At 35.0% G+C, this 22,312-nt stretch overlaps 2 protein-coding genes across 2 annotated transcripts; one reads left to right on the top strand and one right to left on the bottom strand.

Moving 5' to 3' along the window:
* Positions 1-295: 295 nt before the first annotated feature.
* On the top strand, positions 296-4,844 carry LOC108334775 (sulfite exporter TauE/SafE family protein 3). Its single transcript, XM_052871967.1, has 12 exons — positions 296-553; positions 690-849; positions 2,585-2,785; positions 2,876-2,940; positions 3,036-3,063; positions 3,156-3,235; positions 3,318-3,404; positions 3,501-3,551; positions 3,640-3,861; positions 3,937-4,030; positions 4,200-4,340; positions 4,423-4,844. Exons 1-12 carry the CDS (start codon positions 389-391, stop codon positions 4,509-4,511), a joined length of 1,383 nt encoding a protein of 460 aa, XP_052727927.1. The 5' UTR covers positions 296-388; the 3' UTR covers positions 4,512-4,844.
* Positions 4,845-5,951: 1,107 nt separating this feature from the next.
* LOC128195393 (sulfite exporter TauE/SafE family protein 3-like) lies at positions 5,952-8,714 on the bottom strand. Its single transcript, XM_052872706.1, has 11 exons — positions 8,555-8,714; positions 7,703-7,903; positions 7,548-7,612; positions 7,418-7,445; positions 7,248-7,330; positions 7,079-7,165; positions 6,917-6,967; positions 6,574-6,795; positions 6,395-6,488; positions 6,119-6,259; positions 5,952-6,043 (listed from the first exon to the last, which is right to left on the bottom strand). The coding sequence occupies exons 1-11, from the start codon at positions 8,709-8,711 to the stop codon at positions 5,952-5,954; spliced, it is 1,221 nt and encodes a 406-aa protein (XP_052728666.1). The 5' UTR covers positions 8,712-8,714.
* Positions 8,715-22,312: the final 13,598 nt, after the last annotated feature.

Raw genomic sequence — 22,312 nt, 5'->3', positions numbered from 1 at the left:
GGCATATTTGAAGCACTAATCAGTTTATTAGGCCAAAGTATAGTGGGAGTACACTGTCCACACAAAGAGCCAAAAAAGTATGTGTAATTGTATAAAAGATAAAAGATGAAAGAAACCAATGGACACGGAGAATAGAGACCATGTTGTTATCAATACTACTCTGACCGAAGATGTTCTTTTCTTGTACCTAAATTTTGATTGAATACTAAAATCCATTATCGACAATATTACCGTACGAGCTGCCCTGTTTAAAGCGAATGCTTTCTTAAAATTTCTATATATATGGTCCTCGTGGTTTCATTTTTAAGCAAGTACATAGCAGCATCTTAGTTCTAAAAGGACTAAGATTTTGAGCTCAGAAAACTTGTCTGTCTGAAGAGAGTAATCGATGGCTGTGAAATGGGTTGCTGCAAAGGCTCTCATTGCTTTTGTTCTTCTTGTTTCGGTCTCGGCTGCTCCTTCTCATCAGAATAATGCAGAGAACAAAACACCATCAAATGGAACTATAGGGGTTGATTATCATGCTAAAGCATTTTACAAGCACCATTGGCCGGTAAGAAAGAATGTTCAAATTTTTTCAGTCCACGCATGCATGCATGCATGCATGCATGTGTGATATTGGCTTTTGCATTAAGCTGGATGAGATGGATTAACCTTGTAAAATGGTTTTCATTGTTTTGTTTTTGCAGAGTATGAAATTTGGATGGAGAATAATAGTAGGAAGCATAGTTGGATTCCTAGGATCAGCATTTGGAACTGTTGGAGGTGTTGGTGGGGGTGGTATCTTTGTGCCCATGCTTACTCTTATTGTTGGATTTGATCAAAAATCAGCAACAGCAATTTCAAAATGTAAGAACTTCCGCTTATATATATATATATATATATATATATATATATATATATATATATATATATATATATATATATATATATATATATATATATATATATATATATATATATATATATATATATATATAATTTTCTCAATCTTTTTTAATAAATTAAATCTTTAAATCTAATTAATTTCACCAAAATTTAGACTTATATATAATCCGGTACCGATAATAAATGAAATGAGATGTTTAATAAAGATAAATATTGAGAAGATATATAGATTCTAATTTATAACTTATATAAAAACTAAACTTTAAGTTTAATTCAATTTTATAATATACTTTTGGCCTATCATTTAACAAAATTTCTATCTTAAAATTTTAAAAAATATAAACAACAAAAAGAATAAATTTTTTGGAAAATGTATAATTATAAAGGTAGTATTTGTATAAAAAAAATTAATATAGCATTTGGGATGGGTTAATTAGATATGTGTAGGACATTGATACCAAACATGTGGGAGTGGTACTAGGTTGATTTCATTGTCCAAATCTAAGTGCCAATATTTTAATGAAACATGTCCTTTGTATAATGTTATGAATAATTTATTTTGCTTTGAGACCTTACGACTATATGTCTTTATGAATGCATACATTTTTAATTAAAATATCGTTTTCCAGTTTTCATTTCATCTGTTATATGACTCTTAATTCTTTTGCAGTCCTAAAACAACTAGTAAAAAAATGTTCAATTATAATTAATAATAATGAGTTGGTGATGATTAAACAATATATCTCGTTCTTTGTTGGAGTTACTGTTTTCTCTTTACTTTTTATCTTTTTCAGGTCCATTTTGTAGTTCTTGCTTTTAGCCTGATTTAGATCATGATAATACTTAATGTAACTTCTTTTTTTTATTCTGATATCACGTATTGACACACAAAATATGTATAAAGCAATTTTTTTATTATAATAAATAAAAAAATACAAGTGTATATTAATTAACATACATAGAAAAAAATTTATATTCTTTTTGGTTTAGTCGCTAAAAATATTTAAATTCGTTATTTTTTATTTTTCCAATAATGACACTATATATGTTTTGCAAATGGTTTTGTAAGAATTATTTTTCTTCATCTAATCCAATCTCATGTTTTTGACGATCGTAATAGGTAATTCATATTTGATTGTTTGATTAAAAGAAAATAAACTATGGAAATAATTTAAATTTATTTTTTAAAATATAACTTGATTTTTTTCATGTATGTGTATATTCGTATAGTTTATATGTTAATATTTCTCATTAATAGTTTTTATGGCTATGCAATAGAATTTTTTTTCGGTAATTTTAGAAGTCAATTGTACGCTTAATTAATTTAATATGAATATAATATTATCAGGAAAAAAAAAAAACACAACGTTTGAAAAAATTTATTCTAATCAGAATATAATTTGTGAGGCAAGAGTGATTATCATGAACATGAAAGAGAAAGCAGTCATATTTGAGAAAAAAAAATTGAATTATCAATAATTTACTACAATATACAATAACATTTTTTTATATTTATATAAACATCCTTATTTCTATTTTATTTTTAACTATATTTTAAAATTATACAAAAATAATTATAAACTTCTTTTACACCAAAAGTAATTTATACTACAAATCATTCACTGTTCATTTTGAATTTGAATGTTGTTCTTTGGAAACTTACACACGAATGGAATCTGATTGTTTGATGAACTAGGCATGATTACTGGTGGAGCAACAGCAACAGTTTTCTACAATTTGAGGCAGAGACACCCCACACTTGATTTGCCTGTGATTGATTATGACTTAGCACTTCTCTTTCAACCCATGTTGATGCTTGGAATCAGTATTGGAGTTGCTTTCAATGTTATTTTTCCTGAGTGGATGCTAACAGTTTTGCTAATAATATTTTTCGTTGGTAAGAATTACTGATCAAGCTTCAAAATTTAGACACTCTTGATTTGCTCCGTTAATTTCTTTACTCTGATGTAATCTGAATGTTAAACAGGCATTTCAATTAAATCCTTCTTGAAGGGTGTGGATACATGGAAGAAAGAAACCATCATGAAGAAGGTTAATTAATTGCTTCCTTAAACATCACCCTCTTTATGTTTTAAATTTCTTTCAAGTTTCTGATGCTCGTTCATGCATTCATGTTATGATTCCAGGAAGCTAAGAAGAATTCACGGATTGAAGGTAAGCTGTTTGATACTATTTCCATTCTAACTTTCTGTATATATAACTGTTTATCAGACATGTTATGCTATTTTTTTATTTTATCTAATCAGACGTTGGAACTCCTGAAGATGCTGCACATTATATTCAAACAGAAGACCCTGCCAAAGATATTAATGAACCAAAGAAAAAGGTTGTCCAAAATACTGAAAGTTATTGATTCCATATATGTTCAACATCTATTCTCTCTATTGAAATCTGAAATTGTCATGCAGGTTTCTCTAGTTGAGAACATTCGTTGGAAGGAACTTGGACTTCTTTTTTCTGGATGGATCATGATTCTTGGATTAGAGATTGCAAAAGTTGGTATCCATGACTCAAACTTTGAGTTTTTCATTTTCTGTGCATTGGTAAACATAATATGATGATAACAGATGCCTCTGTTTTGAAATCAACAGAAACACACAACAACTTGCTCACGGTTATATTGGCTAATGAATCTACTTCAGGTATAAACTACCCTAGGAGAATTTAATGAACCATCAAGATCATTATAATGGTGGTTGCTGACCATTTTACTTATATATTTACTTTCAGGTTCCCATAGCTGTAGGAATGAGTTCATATGAGGCTGTGCGTCTATACAAAGGGAAGAGAATCATAGCATCCAAGGGAGATCAACAACCAAATTTTTGTGTGCTGCAGTTGGTTCTATTCTGTGCTTGTGGCACACTTGCTGGCATGATTGCTGGTTTGCTAGGCCTTGGTGGAGGATTCATCTTGGGACCCCTTTTCCTTGGTCTAGGAATTCCTCCTCAGGTACCCTTTTATTTGCCTTAAACTCTATGCAGATTTTACTTGGAATTCACTCTAACTGAGGAATTTTCCACACAGGTTGCAAGTGCTACATCCACTTTGGTGATGGCTTTTTCTGCCTCTATGGCAGTGGTGGAATATTACCTTCTCAAACGTTTCCCCGTTCCTTATGGTAAGTTTGAATGAACACACACTACTCTTTCCATAACATTTCTACCAGATAATTAGAAAAAAGTTAATCAAATTATCTATAACATAAAATTAGTTTATTCATGAGTTAAGAAAACACTAACTTGTTCCAGTGAAAATTTCGATGTTGAACTTTGGATATCATGTTGCAGCTCTTTTCTTCGTAAGCATAGCCACTGGTGCAGCACTTGTTGGACAGCATTTAGTGAAAAAGGCCATTGCCATACTAGGAAGAGCATCTGTGATCATTTTCATCCTAACCTTCACACTCTGTGTTAGTGCAGTTTTACTAGGTAAGTGCAAGATGGTTCTATTTGTAGAGTGTGTTTGTGCCATTTTATGAGAAAAGTGTAAAATGGTTTTGTTTGGTCACAGGTGGAGTAGGAGTTGTACATATGATTCAAAAGATTGAACATAACGAGTACATGGGATTTGGAGACCTTTGCACGTACAGAGCCCACTAATGATGTTCAAGGAAACCCTTGAGAACATTCAGAATCTCATATATATCTACGAAGACCAGATTAGAAGAGAGAGAAATGAAGAATGTAATAAGTGATTGTTGTCAAAGAAAAAAGAGAGATGAAGAGAATTTGAGTGTGTCAAATGAATGCTTACAATGATAAAACGTTGATATATCAATGTTCTAAGGTTCTTGATGAACGGTATTTAGTTGAGGAACTATATATTTAGTCAATAAAAAAACTATAGAAATATATGAAAGTCGAGACAAAATTAATCCAAAACCATGAAAACAGGTCAGCCTCTATTGGGTTGTCCTCTAAATAGAAAAATAAGATTTGAAAGTGTAGCGCCTTTTGTTGTCAGCTTGTAAAAAATTAAAAAGAAATTATGTTATTTATTTCATAAAATTAAATTAAATATACATATATAAATAGTTTAATATGAATTTAATTGGAATGCTATTTCTTATTAATATTAAAAATTAAGTTTATAAAACAAACTCACAATACTAATAAAAAATTTATATAAATTTTTTTAATATAATTTTAGTTTAAATTAAATTTTAGATCCTGATAAATTTGAGTATTTTCGATTAAATTTTTATTAAAAAAATTTCTTTCATCGAGTACTCAATATTACTTAATATTAGTATTTTTTTTCAATTAAGTTCTTGGAGGGGTATAGGGTTACTTTGCATCCTTATTGTTTTTGTGCTTTTACATCAGCAATAATAAAACTGGTTAATTAAATTTTAAGTCTATCTTAAATGTATAAATTTTTAATTGAGTCTCTTTTTTTATTAAGTGTTTAAAATATTTTTATATTTTCAACTGTCCTCAATGGGTGATGTGACGATTTATTTTGCAGTCATAAAACACCTTGATTTATATAAGAAGTTCATAAATCCTAATTACTTATACTAGGTCTAGGACTCATATATATTGAACCTTTGTCAATGATAAAATATGAATAACCCTCTGATACAATGCAACTTTTTATTCTTTTTTTCTTACAGTTTCTTCTTTTATTGTTTTCAAATTCTGGGAATTTAGATTTCGTTTAAACACATACAATTCTAAGAAACTAACAACCACTAAAGGACGAGATATTAATTCCATGCAGGCTCTTAAACATACAGAAACAAAGATTGCTTCGATTGAATTTCAAGAATAAAGAAATTAAATACATTTAGAAATACAGAGAAAACAAATATTCTTCTGGCCAAAGCCGTGCTCCCTGAGAAAATGTGAACCAAAAAGTATACCTCAAATACAGGATCAATTTTTGCAATTTGATGACTAATACAATGAACTTATGTGTTTCAAGTGAACTAAAAGTATACTTAAAAAAAAATACAAAAATGTAGCACTAATCTAACCACAGACAATACAAAACTGCGGTACAGAAAACTGCCCTGTAAATATTAAGCCTCATGAACCTTAATTTTTAGCCGTGTACATGCAAAGGTTTCCAAATCCCATGTGCTCTTTGCGTTCAATCTTTTGGATCATGTGTACAACTCCTACTCCACCTGTCATGTCACCAATTAAAACCATTTTACATTTTCCTTAACACAATCTGCAAAACAAAACCATCTTACACCTACCTAGTAAAACTGCACTCACACACAGTGTGAAGGTCAGAATGAATATTATCACAGATGCTCTCCCCAATATGGCCACCACCTTTCTCACCAAATACTGTCCAACAAGTGAAGCTGCAGTCGCTACACCTACCAAGCACAGTGCTGCAACACCATATCCAAACTTTTAACATTAAAATTTCCATAAAATATCACAAGTTATTGCTTCATTTAAGCTCCTCTTGGTCCATTAAAATTATCTAGTACTAAGCACATGTTCATTCATTCGTGCATACATACCATAATGAATGGGGAAACGTTTGAGAAGGTAATATTCCACCACAGCCATAGATGCAGAAAATGCCATTGCCAAAATGGAAGTAGCACTTGCCACCTTTGTGAAAAATTCCCCAATCAGAGTGTTTCCAAGAAAAATCTACAAAGAAAAACATGATGAGAGAAAGAAGAATGAAAGGTACCTGAGGAGGGATTCCAATTCCAAGGAAAAGGGGTGCCAAGATGAATCCTCCACCAAGGCCTAACAAACCGGCAAGTGTGCCAGCAAGTGTGCCACAACAACAGAATAGAATTAACTGCCACACTCTCCAACGTGGTTGTTTATCTCCCTTTGACGCTATGCTTCTCTTCCCTTTGTATAGTCTCATTGCCTGGTATGAACTCATTCCTACAGCTATTGGGATCTAAATCACAACAACAAATAAACAGTGAATTTTCACTATGACATTGACTTTGATGGTATAGCAGCACACATTCAACAACGAGGCCATATCAGAAATTGAATTCTCCCACTGTAGTTCGTACCTGGAGTAGATTTACTGCCCAATATGCTCCAGAGCAAGTTTTTGTGTAATTCTGTTCCAAAACAGAGGCATATATTATCATATTATATTATGTTGATCAATTACCTCCAATGCAAGAAATGAAAAACTGAATTTTTGAGCGAATAGCTCATAGGATACCAACTTTTCCAATCTCTAACGCAAGTATCATGATCCAGACAGCGAAAAGATGTCCAAGGTCCTTCCAACGAATGTTGTCAACCATCGAAACCTGCATGTCGGTTTTAGATTTCATTAGAAAGAATAGGCGTTGCTCATATATGGAATCAATAACTTTCGGTATTTTGTATTACTTTTTTCTTTAGTTCCTTAGTGTCGTCTTTGACAGGGTCTTCTGTTTGAATATAATGTGCAGCATCTTTAGCAGTTGCAATATCTGATAAGATTAAAAAATAGCATGACATGTCTGATAAACAATTACATATAAGGAAATGTAGAACAGAAGTAGTATTAAACAACTGACCATCAATCCGTGAATTCTTCCTAGCTTCCTGGAATTATGACAAGGAGGCACGCATAATCATCAGAATGCAAAACTTAAAAGAAATTTGAAACATAAACGAGGGTGAAGGTTAATGAAGAAATTAATTAACCTTCTTCATAATGGTTTCCTGCTTCCATGTCTCAACACCCTTAAGAAAGGACTTAATTGAAAGGCCTGTTTAGCATTCATATCACATCAGAGGGAAGAAATGAATAGAGCAAATCAAGAGTGTCTAAGTTTTGAAGCTTGATCTGTAATTCTTACCAACGAAAAGTATTATTAGCAAAACTGTTAGCATCCACTCAGGAAAAATGACATTGAAGTCAACACCAATGCTGATCCCAAGCATCAACATTGGTTGGAAGAGAAGTGCTAAGTCATAATCAATCACGGGCAAATCAAGTGTGGGGTGTCTCTGTCTCAAATTGTAGAAAACTGTTGCTGTTGCTCCACCAGTAATCATGACTTCACCAAAAAAACAGAAAATTACATATATACTCCATCCTTGTAAGTTTCAAAAGAATTATATTCAAAATAGTAGCTGAGAAATAGCAACTAGTACAAAGCAAATAACATCATGGCCATTTCTTAAATAGGGCATGTTGCCTTTTCTGGTGATTTTGATGTTTAGAACACCACTGTGGTGGAGAGGTCAACTGTCCTGGATGGTTCATGAGAAAGTTTAACCAATCCATTTCTCTTTATCAGAATTTTACTGGTTATATACCTCAACACACTAATAGCCATGTCAGGCTACTGTCTTAAATCAAAATGTCTTCTTGTTTGTTATAAATTTTTACAAAATTTTAAAATATTATATATCATAATCTCAAGCAAATGATCATGCCAATGCTGTTTCGAAGCACCCAAATCTAAGTTAAAGGCACATAATGGCAATGAGTGGTGTCAGTGCCACAGATAAATATTTGTGAGGAAAGATACTTGTATATGCATATGCATATTAAGATTTAAATCATGTAATAAATAAATATACATTTTAAAGGGATTGTTTGCTCCAAAGTGAAGTTTATTGACATTATCAAGATCATCATGTCTGAATTGTCATGAAAACGTATTAATATGGAATAATAGAGGGGGCAGAATGATAGTTCTTACATTTTGATATTGCTATTGCAGATTTTGTATCAAATCCAATAATGAGAGTAAGCATGGGCACAAAGATGCCACCCCCACCAATACCTCCAATATTCCCAAATGCTGATCCTAGGAATCCAACTATGCTTCCTACTATTATTCTCCATCCAAATTTCATACTCTGCACACAACACAAAGTTAAATTCAACGTTCTAGACATACAAACACCAATTCACATGCAGAGTGTTCGTGAATTCTCTTACCGGCCAAGTGTGGTTGTAGAATACTTTAGCATTGTTATGAACTCCTACACTGTCATTGGACTGTGAGCTGTTGTTCTCGGCAGAGACCGTCACAAGAAGAAGCACAGCAATGAGAACCTTTCCAGAAAACCATTTTGCATGCCACCTTTGTGATGCTTCAAGCAAACCCATTATCTCTTTAGATACTCAAAATTCAAAATCTTACTCCTTTTAGTACTATGGTGTTGCTAGCTATGCTTAATTTGCCTCGAATAAAACACCACATCAGTTATATAGATCTTTTCAAAATCTTCACACCATATAGGATCATGTTATGGTTTTAGGTGCAAGAAAACAAATCTAAGATCAAAATAAGCAGGGTTTTGTTATGCTTTTCTTGTTCTCTTTATCGTCTCTTATGCTTTGTTGTGCTTCATAATAATTGTGTATTTCTGTTTTTTTTTTGGTGGTTTGTACTATGATTTCTGTCGTAACTCAATATATTCCTTTTTTTAGTTACAATCGTTTCGGCTTAATAATGGAATAGAATATAAATAACAATTTGGTCAAAATGTTTGAATTTTCAATAGCTATCATTTTTCACATTTACCCAAACAAGCAAGACATTTTTTGGCACCCCTTTTATGCTACAACCTTCACACTATTGTTTTTGATGCCTAGTTAAAGATTGATTCTCTTAAATGTAATGCTCATGAAGTAAAAAAGGTCTTGATATCTCTAATGATGAAGATGAATGTGGTGAGTGAGAACTCTTCAAATTTCTTTCAGTTCTTTGTTTCCTATCTGTCGACATTCTCAATTGCTTTTCTTTTTTAATAAAAGAATTAGTTTGTCTCATTTTCTTTACCTAGTTGTCAATCTTTTGTCTCATTCCTTTTGTTTTGTCATATGACAGCTTGACCGAGGCCAAAGGTGGGGCGAAATTACACCGATCACAACATACTGCACTGTGGATGTTTGTCTCTTCTTCAACCCAAATATATTTGAAGCAAGAGATGATTAATAAACGCGAAAAATAGTAGGAAATAACTAGTCCACCGAAGCTAATAAAATAGAATAAATTTGACTTGTTCAGAATGAAACAAATATGAAAGATTCCTAAGTGTATGAAACATCTAAAGGCACATTGTCAACCTCCTCCATTTGCAAACTCCTTGTTTCTTCCTTGGGAAGTCAAACCTACTGTGTGGATAGCCACTCTTTTTAAATTCTCTTAAGTGAAACGAGTCCACATTAAAAAGCTTCTTCTTCCCCTGAAACACAAGATTATGTGAAATCGAAATTGCGATTCTTCTTTATCAACAAAAACATTCGTGCTTTTATCTTGCTTAAAGATACAAATTTATTAAAATATTCTAAATAACTTGATTCAAAGCTACTACAACCGTTAGGATGAGCAAATTAATATATCTGAACTATCAATGAACTGCACTGTATTGAACAAAAAAATTGAACTATTTATAAATAAAAATTGAACTGTACTATTTTATAGTTCAGTTTTAGAAAACTGAAAAAGTAATAGTTGAATTAATTACTCATTAACTTAAAACTAATTTATTTTGTATCTTTTACTTGTTTGAAAGTCTCTAAAGTTGCACTTTAGTTTGGCTATTGCTGATTAGACCAAACTTTCCTCATAGCCGACTTGGTCCAATTTGTTCGAATTTCAACCAAAGTTGACTAGTTGAATTCGGCCGATTTTTAGTAAGGGTTGACTCAGTCAAATTTCGGTTAGGACTGACTCGATTGAATCTTGGTTGTGTCCGAATTCGGCCAATTTTCGATCGGGACCATCTCGATAAATTGTGGTCATTCCGACCGAATTCCACAGATTTTCAACCAATACTAACCGTCCTAACCAAATTCGGCTAATTTTCAGCCGGGGCCAACTTGGCCAAATTTGGCCAATTTTCGGTTCCAACTGAATTAAACGAGTTTCGGTCGTGGCTGTTCGAACCAAATTTGTCCGATTTTCGACCAAGGCCAACTCAATCAAATTTCGATTGAGATCGACTCATCTCAACTTTTGAATTTTGTTTTTATGGAAAAACCTATATTATGAATGAAGTGGATAAATACTACTTTTTTTAGTTTTTTAATTAAAAAATATTGTAGTTTGATTCAAGATTAGTGCAGTTCAATTCAAAAATTGTGTAGTTAAGTTCAAAATTAGTGCAGTTCAAAAACATATTAAAATACATAACAATTTAGTTTAGTTCATAAGCGCAACTCAGTCCAGATTGATAAAACAAAAAATAGTTCAATTCAGTTCATCTCAACTAATTTTCAGTTGAATTTCGTTCAAACAAACTAGTTTTTAGTTGAGTGCAGTTTTTAATAGTGCAGTTCATGACAATTCATTTTCCCTACCCTAGCAATAGGAAACTCAACTTTAGCAATTGACTGAAATACAACCTGTTGCTTCTTTCAAAACACATTAAGAGAACGGTATAATTTGAAGTCTTTTACATGTTAGTATTTAAGTCCATTAGTCCCTTTGATGTATCTAACAAAACAACTCATTTTGTTGCCTTCAAGTGAACCTCATTGGCATAATGCATGAATCTTGATACCCATTGTCTTGCAGATGTACGATACACTGGACATCCAACCAAATTTCTAAAATGCGATTCATCAACTTTATCAGCTTCATTCTTTTGCATTCATGTAGCTGAAACCTTTTTAGAATCTCCTTTGCATATTTTTGTTGACAAATAAAAATCTCATTCGTATTTTAAATGATTTCCATGTCCAGAAAGTAGGTCATAAGACCAATGTTAGATTGTTCCTGCACCAAAAGATCATCAACATACAAAGAATTGGTTAAAATATTCACATCAGCATGCTTGACATCCAATGTAGCTTCAGATCGACTCTTTTGAAAGCCCAAGCTTAACAAATGATCATTTATTCTGCTGTACCATATTCTAGGAGCATGTTTTAGGCCATAAAGAACCTCCACAAGATGATGAAAATTTTGGCACTGGAAAATTATATAATGAGATTGTGATTTCTATTGGATCTCAAGAAAGTAAAATCGACTAATATGAAAAAGAAAGCAGCAGAATTTTTTCTGACAGACTTTTTCCATCGATAATTTAATTATTTCTTGTAGTGAGCCAGGCAAAGAATACTGGTTTATCTTGGATCATTTACACATGAACCAACGTTACACAAAAATCTTTTATAAAAGTAAACCCTGAAATGTAAAATTACCCAACAATACTCACGTCATAGCCAACATGTTGGAAATATTCATCTCAAAAAACACTTGGTTCTATATAATGTTTTATACATATTCGAATTCACCATTAACATTATTTATGCTCAACGTCTTATAACATCTTTCAATTTTCAACTTCCTTTTCTTACAAAATGTTTGTCAATTTAAAAAAAAAAATGAATTCTTTGAAGACGATGGGACAAGCTAGTTTTCAATATGGTCTCTACAGGTTTTATATCTCTGTTGCATAACATAAAAACATAAATATAATATCAATTTGTTGCATTGTAAATTAGGACATCCTTCTAGTAAGGTTCTTAATCACGTTAAACAAAGTTTTTCTCATATACATTATGATAAAAGTAGAATATGTTATTCTTATCACATACTGATGATTTTTTTTATCTTATACATGTCGATATTTGGGGCTTTTATCCATAAACATATATTTTCCTAATATTGTTGATGATCATACAAGATATAATTGGATACGTCTTACGGTCATACTGTAGTAAATTGTGCTGACAAAAACTTGAACCGCTATTTCCTGAGGCGTGTAGATTCACTGTCCTTAAGGACTTATCTGCGGTGTATGCGCAAGTCCCCCAGGATACAACAGGAACTTCTAGAATAATATTCGAGGATCACAGAACTAGCAAGAAACTCTCTAGTTTATACTCAGGATAGTTTTGGAGAGGAAAATTGAGAGAAAGAATGAGAGAATGAGAGAAGAGAATTTTTATGATGATTATTATGAATGAAAATGGTTGTTCTATTTATAGAACAAATATATAATGCCGTTGGAAAGCCAAATGAACGTTGCCAACCAAAAGTGGATTTTGCACCGTTGCAAAAGGAATGGAACGTTGCCAAAAGAGAAATAAAGTAATGTTTGCATGTGGCAAAATGAGAAACCGAACTCTCTGCCAACGTTCAAAAACAAACGTTTCTTTTGCAATAATATTAATATTTTACAACAATCCCCCACATATTGCAAAAGAAAATGAAATGTCTTTGACCCAAATAGTTCTGTCTCAAAAGTGATTTCTCATTTTTGCAGGTAATCCTTTTTCAAAAGAAAGGTATGTCATCTTTGTGTAAACTTGGAAAATGATTGTATAAAGCAATAGCGCAAATCTTTGTTCTGATGAATAATCAAAGATTAAAATAAGATAAGAGTATTTATATCCTGAGTCTCATAAGATGTAATGCATCAGAGCTGGTATAGCAAGCTATATGAACCAGTCTTAGATCAAGAAACTTAACACTCAGTGTAGTTGGTATAGCAAGCTATATGAACCAAAAACACTTGACGTGTGTTAGAGGTTTATCAATCACAATACACCCCCACAATTCTTGCTGTTATCGCTGTGTTGCGCTAATTAGGCCATGCGCGTGCCCGGTATTCATGAGTGCTCTAGAGATCATGCCAAGATCTCATGCAAGCGGCCCCACTTGACACTCATATAGGTGATTTCATCAAGTGTATGCTGCAAATCATACACCACCCATAAGGGATATGAAAATCATTAAAAACTTTGTTTAGGCTAAAATTCTTTCACCATAAAGAATTTTAATGACAAAGTTTAACCTCTCAAAATGCAGTCTCTAGCACTTTCTCATACACCATAGGAATGGACATAATTGATTAAAATCAATTTAGTGCTATCAGAACTAACAAGTGACTTGTTTTTACCCATATGAACCTTATTCATGGGATCTCCAATCACAAAGGTTGGGTTACCATCACTTGTTTGTTTGCCAGTGGCTTAAGTCCCATTCCCCTCGATGTTTCTAAGATCATATTTCTTCCCAAGGGTTTTGTCAGAGGATCTGCTAGATTCCTTTCTGACTTCACATAGTCAATGGAAATTGTTCCACTCTTTAGCAGCTGCTTCACCAAATTGTGTCTCAATTGAACATGTCTATTCTTTCCATTGTAATTTTTGTTTTTAGCTATAGCTATTGCCGATTGGCAATCACAGTGTATAGATACCGATGGGGTTGGTTTCATTCCTAATGGAATGTTCGCTAAGAAGTTTTTCAACCACTCAGCCTCACTACCAGCCATCTCAAGAGCGACAAACTCAGATTCCATTGTTGATCTTGCAATAATGGTTTGTCTGGCTGATCTCCATGTAATCGCACCACCCCCAAGTGTGAATACATAACCACTAGTGGATTTTGTCTCATCTGAATCAGAAATCCAGTTAGCATCACTATACCCTTCTAGTACAGCGGGAAATCCACTATATTCAATGGCATAATCCGTTGAACCTCTTAAATATCTCATAAGCCTAGCAAGTGCATCCCAATGTTCCTGGTTTGGACATTGAGTGTACCTACTCAATCTACCTACTGCATAAGCAATATCAGGTCTTGAAAAACTCATTAAATGCAGTAAACTCCCAATTATTTGGGCATACAGAGGTTGAGATACAAATTCTCCTTTATTTTTCATTAATTTAGAATTAACATCATAAGGGGTACTCACTGGTTTCAGATCATAAAACCCAAACTTCTTAAGAAGTTTCTCAATGTATTGTTCTTGGGATAGTAATATACTATCTCCTTTCCTTATGATTCTAATACCTAAAATTACATTGGCTTCACCCATATCTTTCATTTCAAAATTCGATCCTAGAAACAGTTTAGTTCTAGCAACAATTTCATTGCATGTACCAAAAATTAACATGTCATCCACATACAAACATATAATGACACAATCACTATTTTCAAATTTAGAGTACACACATTTATCAGCATCATTAGGTGAAAAACCATCACAAATTAAAACATTATCAAGTTTTTCATGCCACTGTTTTGGTGCTTGTTTCAAACCATACAAAGATTTTAAAAGTTTACAAACTTTATTCTCTTGACCTGGTACAACACTGTTAACTTTCTGGCAAGTGTACCAAATCGTTCAAAGTAATAAAACCGGTAAGACCGGATATCGTTTCCCAAGAGACTCGTGTCACCAAACAATCGTATAATTTCCAACTAACTTAGACTAAAGAATGCTTCATAATTTGTGTTTTTGTGCAATTAAAGTAAACATGAAACATAATTGATAAAAGTGATCTTAGATACTCAAACACTTGGAAATGGAAAGATTAGAAATGATATGAAATGGTATTGTTGGGGGTATGATTTCACCTACTTCACTCTTATGTATAGAAAATCACTTCCTCTTCATTAATATGCCAATGTCAATCTACTAAATTACTCAAACCCAATTCCTTGGTAGAGAGAGCCTAGACTTCCTTATTAGGTTCTAATCCCTTGGAAGACCTAACAATTATTTCTGCATTAAGAATTGAGATCTTAAGACAACCAAAGGTCCTAGCTCTATTCCTAGATACTATTTCCTTTAGGTGTTTAATCCAAGTCCAGATTTACCCAACATTTTCCAATATCAAGCAAACCCTAAAATCATGTAATGGGTAGCAATTTCACAACAAGCATTAAGAAAAGGAATTAAACACTAACAATCAATGAAAGAGGCATAAATCCATTCAAAACATAGTGGTTTACATAAGATTTCAGTGGCTACATCAATCCCCCAACAATAATGAAACTAGCTCTCCATGAATGGAGAGCTCAAGCTTACAACAATGGTGGAAATGGAAGAAGGAGGAAGACCCAAGGTTGAAGAAGGACTGTTTCCACAGCTCCTAGCTCGCCTCCAAGAGCTCCAATTGAGAGAAATCGTGTTTGGGCAGCCAAAGATCCCAACCCCTTCGCGTTTTAGGGTTAAATAAGCTAGATCTGACACATCAGCAAAAGTCGCGCCCGGGCGCCCTCTCAGTCGCGCCCGGGCGCAAGCCTCTCGGAAAAAGTCGCGCTTGGGCGCCCCATTTCTCACGCCCGGGCGCAAGCTTCTCGCAAAAAGTCGCGCCCGAGCGCCCCTTTTTCACGCCCGGGCGCGACCAGCACACAAAACTGGCACCTGGTCACTTTTCTGTGCAGAAACTAGCCCTGGTGCAGTCGCGCTTGGGCGCCCCTCAGCCAGGGGGGGCTTGGGCCTGACCAGCACACAAAACTGGCACCTGGTCACTTTTCTGTGCAGAAACTGGCCCTGGTGCAGTCGCGCTTGGGCGCCCCTCAGCCAGGGGGGGCTTGGGCCTGACTTTTCAGCACTGCATCAATTTCACTTTTTCTGCAGATCTGCTTGCTTCTCATGCTTGGTTCAGCTTTAGACATTATTGGAGACTCTTCCAAGCTCATTATTAGCTACAAAATAAGGGATTATTGATGAAAGCACATCAAAGTAGCCAAAGATACAATTATTTAGAAAACAAGACAAAAGAAGAGGATTTAACAAGTTATAAGTTATAAAGGAGTTGATTTTGCTACTAAAATGATGCTTAGATAGTGGTAAAAATTAGCATTATCAAATACCCCCAAACTTAGAACCTTGCTTGTCCTCAAGCAAAAGGTATTTGTCTTTAACACAACAAAATTTTCAAAAGCACAACCGAATTCACAATGCTTGCTTAACTTGAAACAACTGAAAATGTATAACAAATTAGTCTTCCACTGTGGTGCTCACAATACATTGAATCAATCAAATGTCACAGTTTATAAGAGATCAACAATCATGGCAGAATGCTTTACTGAATTATGTAGAACCAATCCTCACTCAAGATAGTGTTTTACTTTAATGCTCTAGTGTATAAGGATGTGTATCTATCACTCTACTATCACAATGTCACACACATCAACTTTGCCCTTCGTTTCAACCAAATTAAACACATTCACAAGCAAGTTAGCATCACAAGGACTTTGATTGGCTTGTATTGTGGTTGGGCTAAGAAAGAAACATGGTTTTTCTGAATAATAAGCACCTTGAGCTTAAGAGATAAAACAATTTACTTCATGATATTCTATTAGTCTCTCTCTTTGCTTCACAATTGGATAAACCACTTCTCAACTCATTTCCCAATTCTTTTTCAAAGAATTCATTTTTCTTCCTCTTCTTCTTCTTTCTTCTTTTTCATTACTTTTCTATTTTTCTCAATACACCCATACTAAACAAACTCCCCCAAACTTAAACCATTCTCCTGTAGTACAAATGATTGCTCTATTAAGCTCAAGGTAGGGAAATCAAGGAATTTTCAATAGACTTGAGGTTCAAAGAGGGAAGACATCTTTCATTAAGGTTGAGGGGGTTAGTATTGGCTAATTTGGCTTAGAACATGTGAAAGAGGTAGAAGAGTAAGATGACCTTGATCATGTCCAACAAGCAAGCAAATGATTCAATTCAGAGAAACTCAGGCAAAGTCAATTGTGATCTAACATGATAGCATTTACAAGAAAAATATAAGGCACAACATCTCACAAGATTAACTCAAGGTTCCACAACATCATGAAGCAACTGCCATAAATATTGATCGCAATTAAACATAGAGCATTCTCATAATTTTCATGAAGAAAGCAACCACAATTTGAACTAACTTGAACCATCTCAAAAATCATTTCATATTCAAGCATAAGCATCATGGTTCAGCACAGTCTATCAAGCCAGATAACTAAAACAACTTAACTAAAATTGAAAAACAAAAGCTAACTAGTAACCCAAGTAAAAGAAAGCAAAATAAAAGGTCCTGTGACTCATGATTTGTAGCTCATTGTCAGACTCCTTCATTTTCTGCACCACCTCCCCCAATAAATTGGGTTGGTCCCCAAGCCATGCTACTTGGGTCGCATATTCCTCTGTTGACATCTCTACTTTGTGGCGGCGTTTGTTTTTATTCTCTTGGAGTTGGATGAAGAAGTCATTTCTGCACAAAAGATTGAAAATAAAGTTTGCAAATGTGAGCTCACAATGTATGTATTTGTAACAAACAATCATTAGATCACATGATCATGAGTTCACAAGGTCAAACGCACACAAAATACACAAGAAAAATCACAAAACACAGCCTGGAGCATGAAAAATTTGAAGCAGAAGAGAAAAATAGAGTTGCTGAAAAATCTGGTCTGGTTGGAGCTAGCTGGAGCGCCCCTAAGCAGAGGGCGCTGGAGCTAGCTATGGGTCAGAATGCCAGAAAACTGGATTCGTGCTGAGCGCGCTGGAGCGCCCCTGAGCAGAGGGCGCTGGAGCGCCATACCAGATTGCAGATTTGTAGAATTTCACAACTACACCTACGATTTTTGGAATTTGGCACTTCTTGATGCTCAATTCAGCCCAGATTAACATGTTTTCACTATACAAACTTGATTAAATCCATAAGGATTGAAATTGAGTGCAAGAATGCCAATTTAGGTGCACACTTCCAAAGCTTTCTTCTACAACTCAAGGCTTCAAATTTTACACTTTAAACATACCTAAACTCAACATAACCAATCACAACATACACAATCACACTAGAACACATAAAAACAGATTGAACAATTCTAAAACACATCAATACACAATAAAACTCAACATTACACTAGTTAACCATTAACAACACAAAAACTACAATTGAAACTAACATGCTCCAAAATAACAAAATCAAATCAAAACATTCTAAAGCAAATTCAAACAATAAAAACACACTCAAATAACAAAATCACACAAAGAGAGAGGGTTAGAAAGCTGGGTTGCCTCCCAGTAAGCGCTTGTTTAACGTCATTAGCTTGACATCATTAAGCTCAAGTTTGATTCTTGATGTTGCAGTGCCTCTTCTTGTCATGACACCAACATCCTCTCAGTAATTTCCTAGTCACCAACTTGACTCTCCTAGAATATGGAGCCTCTATCTCAAGTACTCCATTTATCTTGATGTTCTTGATGACCCATAACCTATTCTTGAATTTCACTGGTTTGCCATGTTTGGGCTCATTGATTGCTTTCACAGAATTTTGGTGAACTAGTTCTTCTTCCTTTTCTTCTTCCTCTCTCTTTACTCTTGGGGATAAACAGCTGAGGCTCCTCTTGACCAACTTGGCAGCTTTCTCTGTTAGACTAGTAATTGATAAAATTTCATCAGTGGCTTCAATACTAGTCTCTTTTTCATGATTTTGCTGCTCAACTCCAAAGACGTTGAAAGTTACTTCCTCATCTTGGTCCTTTAATTTCACTGTTCCTTCTTCCACATGAATGACAACTTTGCTGTCTTCATGAAAGGTCTTCCAAGTATGAGTTGTATCTCTGCATCTTCTTCCATGTCCATAACTACAAAATCCACCGGGAATTGGAGTTTATCTATTTTGACCACCACATCTTCCACGACACCATACGGATACTTGATGGATCTGTCCGCCAGCTGTAGCATCATTTTTGTAGGCTTGACTTCAAGACCACCAATCTTCTTAAGCATAGATAGGGGCATCAGATTGATACTAGCCCCCAAGTCAACGAGAGCCTTCCCTATATCATGGTCTCCAATGGTGCACGGGATGGTGAAACTCCCCGGATCTTTAAATTTTGGAGGAAGAGTCTTCTGCATGATGGCACTGCAATTTCCCTGTACTTCAATTGTTTCCTCATCTAAATATTTCTTCTTGCTGAGGATTTGCTTCATGTACTTCGCATAAGCAGGAATTTGTTGCAGTGCTTCGGTCAATGGCATGGTGATCTCAAGTTGATCAAATATTTGCTTGAACCGAGCCAACTGTTTCTCCTTCCCTTTAGTAGATGGGATTTTTGGGTAAGGGAGGTGTTTCACTATTTCTTTCTCTTTTTGCTTTTTCTCTTTTTCTTTTCCTTTATTTTCTTCTTCTCTCCCAACAATCTCTTGATCTATTTCCTTGTGTGCTTGAATCTCATCTTCATTGCTTCTGTTTTCTTTATTTGGCAGTTGTTTCTTGTAATCAACCCCAACCTCTTTCCCACTTCTTGTTGTAATGACATTGCATTCCTCCTTAGGGTTAACTTCATTGTTGGCCACAAAATTCTTTTCAGGTTTTTCCTCGAGCTTCTTAGCAAGTTGACCCACTTGTATCTCCAGATTTCTAATGGAAGCTTCAGTGCTCTTGTGGTTGGAGATGGACACTTGCATAAACTGCTGAAGAGTGTCCTCTAACGTTGAGGTCCTGTCAGATAAGGAGGGATGTGGATGATATTGTTGTTGAGGTGGTATGTTTGATGGCCCAACTTGTCCTTGGCCCATGCTTGGGTGAGGTCTCCATCCTTGGTTGTAGTTACCTTGGCGGTCTTGATTACCCATATAATTCACCTCTTGGAAATTGGCTTGCATGGCACACTGACCATTTGTATGATCTCCACCACATAGCTCACAACCTTGATGTTGAGCTTGCGAAACATTCTGGAGCTCTTTAGGGAGTTGAGAGAGCTTGTTCATGAGAGCTTCGAGTTGTTGGGTCATTATTTTGTTTTGAGCTAACAAGGCGTCCTGAGATTGTAGTTGAAAAACACCTTTTTGTTGGAGTTGAGCCCTTTCATTTTGTACTTCATTGTCATTAGAAGCCATATTCTCTATCAGCTCATGTGCTTCTTCAGGTGTCTTCCATCTGATGTTTCCTCCAGCTGAGGCATCCAACATTAATTTGGTTTGGGATTTAAGGCCCCCCAAAAACATATTCAGGACGGTAGGCTCATCAAACCCATGAGTAGGCGTCTTTCGTAGTAAGCCCTTGAACCTATCCCATGCTTGACTCAAAGTTTCACTACCATCTTGCTGAAAAGATGAGATTTCCTGCTTTCCTTTATTTACTTTTGACTGTGGGAAGTATTTGTTGAGGAACTTGGCAACCACGTCCTCCCATGCCGTGAAGCTATTCTCAGGAAAAGAATTCAACCACACCTTGGCGTTTCCTACCAACGAGAATGGAAACAGGCTCAGCCTTATAGCTTCATCAGGAACATCATGAATCTTCACAGTATTACATATCTCAATGAAGGTGGCCAAATGATTGTACGGATTCTCATGAGAAAGGCCCTGGAACTGATTGTTCTGCACCAAATGGATGAGAGCAGGCTTTATCTCCATGTTGGCGGCATTAACTCTTGGCCTAGAAATGCTGTTAAAGTGAAGAGGCCCTGAGAATGTAGAATAGTCCTCCAAGGTGCGTCTAGCTTGGCCATCACCATGACCATTTGGATTGGCGGCCATATCTTCTCCTTCTACTTTTGTTTCTACGGGCAGTTTTCTCAACTTCAGGGTCAAAAAGGAGGGGTTCAGATGATGTTGTGCTCCTAGTATGGATTGTGCCCTGCATACACTAGAGACAACAATACTAGAGTACCAAGTTATCCGAAAATAAAAGAAAACAAAAATTATTCACAGTAAAAAGAATATAAGAATAAAGTCTAAGTTGGTTAGAAACACACAAAAGTATAGTATTAACCACGAGTCCCCGGCAACGGCGCCAAAAACTTGTTAACTTTCTGGCAAGTGTACCAAATCGTTCAAAGTAATAAAACCGGTAAGACCGGATATCGTTTCCCAAGAGACTCGTGTCACCAAACAATCGTATAATTTCCAACTAACTTAGACTAAAGAATGCTTCATAATTTGTGTTTTTGTGCAATTAAAGTAAACATGAAACATAATTGATAAAAGTGATCTTAGATACTCAAACACTTGGAAATGGAAAAATTAGAAATGATATGAAATGGTATTGTTGGGGGTATGATTTCACCTACTTCACTCTTATGTATAGAAAATCACTTCCTCTTCATTAATATGCCAATGTCAATCTACTAAATTACTCAAACCCAATTCCTTGGTAGAGAGAGCCTAGACTTCCTTATTAGGTTCCAATCCCTTGGAAGACCTAACAATTATTTCTGCATTAAGAATTGAGATCTTAAGACAACCAAAGGTCCTAGCTCTATTCCTAGATACTATTTCCTTTAGGTGTTTAATCCAAGTCCAGATTTACCCAACATTTTCCAATATCAAGCAAACCCTAAAATCATGTAATGGGTAGCAATTTCACAACAAGCATTAAGAAAAGGAATTAAACACTAACAATCAATGAAAGAGGCATAAATCCATTCAAAACATAGTGGTTTACATAAGATTTCAGTGGCTACATCAATCCCCCAACAATAATGAAACTAGCTCTCCATGAATGGAGAGCTCAAGCTTACAACAATGGTGGAAATGGAAGAAGGAGGAAGACCCAAGGTTGAAGAAGGACTGTTTCCACAGCTCCTAGCTCGCCTCCAAGAGCTCCAATTGAGAGAAATCGTGTTTGGGCAGCCAAAGATCCCAACCCCTTCGCGTTTTAGGGTTAAATAAGCTAGATCTGACACATCAGCAAAAGTCGCGCCCGGGCGCCCTCTCAGTCGCGCCCGGGCGCAAGCCTCTCGGAAAAAGTCGCGCTTGGGCGCCC

This window comes from Vigna angularis, chromosome 1 (assembly GCF_016808095.1).
Source record: "Vigna angularis cultivar LongXiaoDou No.4 chromosome 1, ASM1680809v1, whole genome shotgun sequence".
Taxonomy (NCBI): Eukaryota; Viridiplantae; Streptophyta; class Magnoliopsida; order Fabales; family Fabaceae; genus Vigna; species Vigna angularis.
Note: the sequence above shows the minus strand (reverse complement) of the source record. Positions and strands in the feature narration are given on the sequence as shown.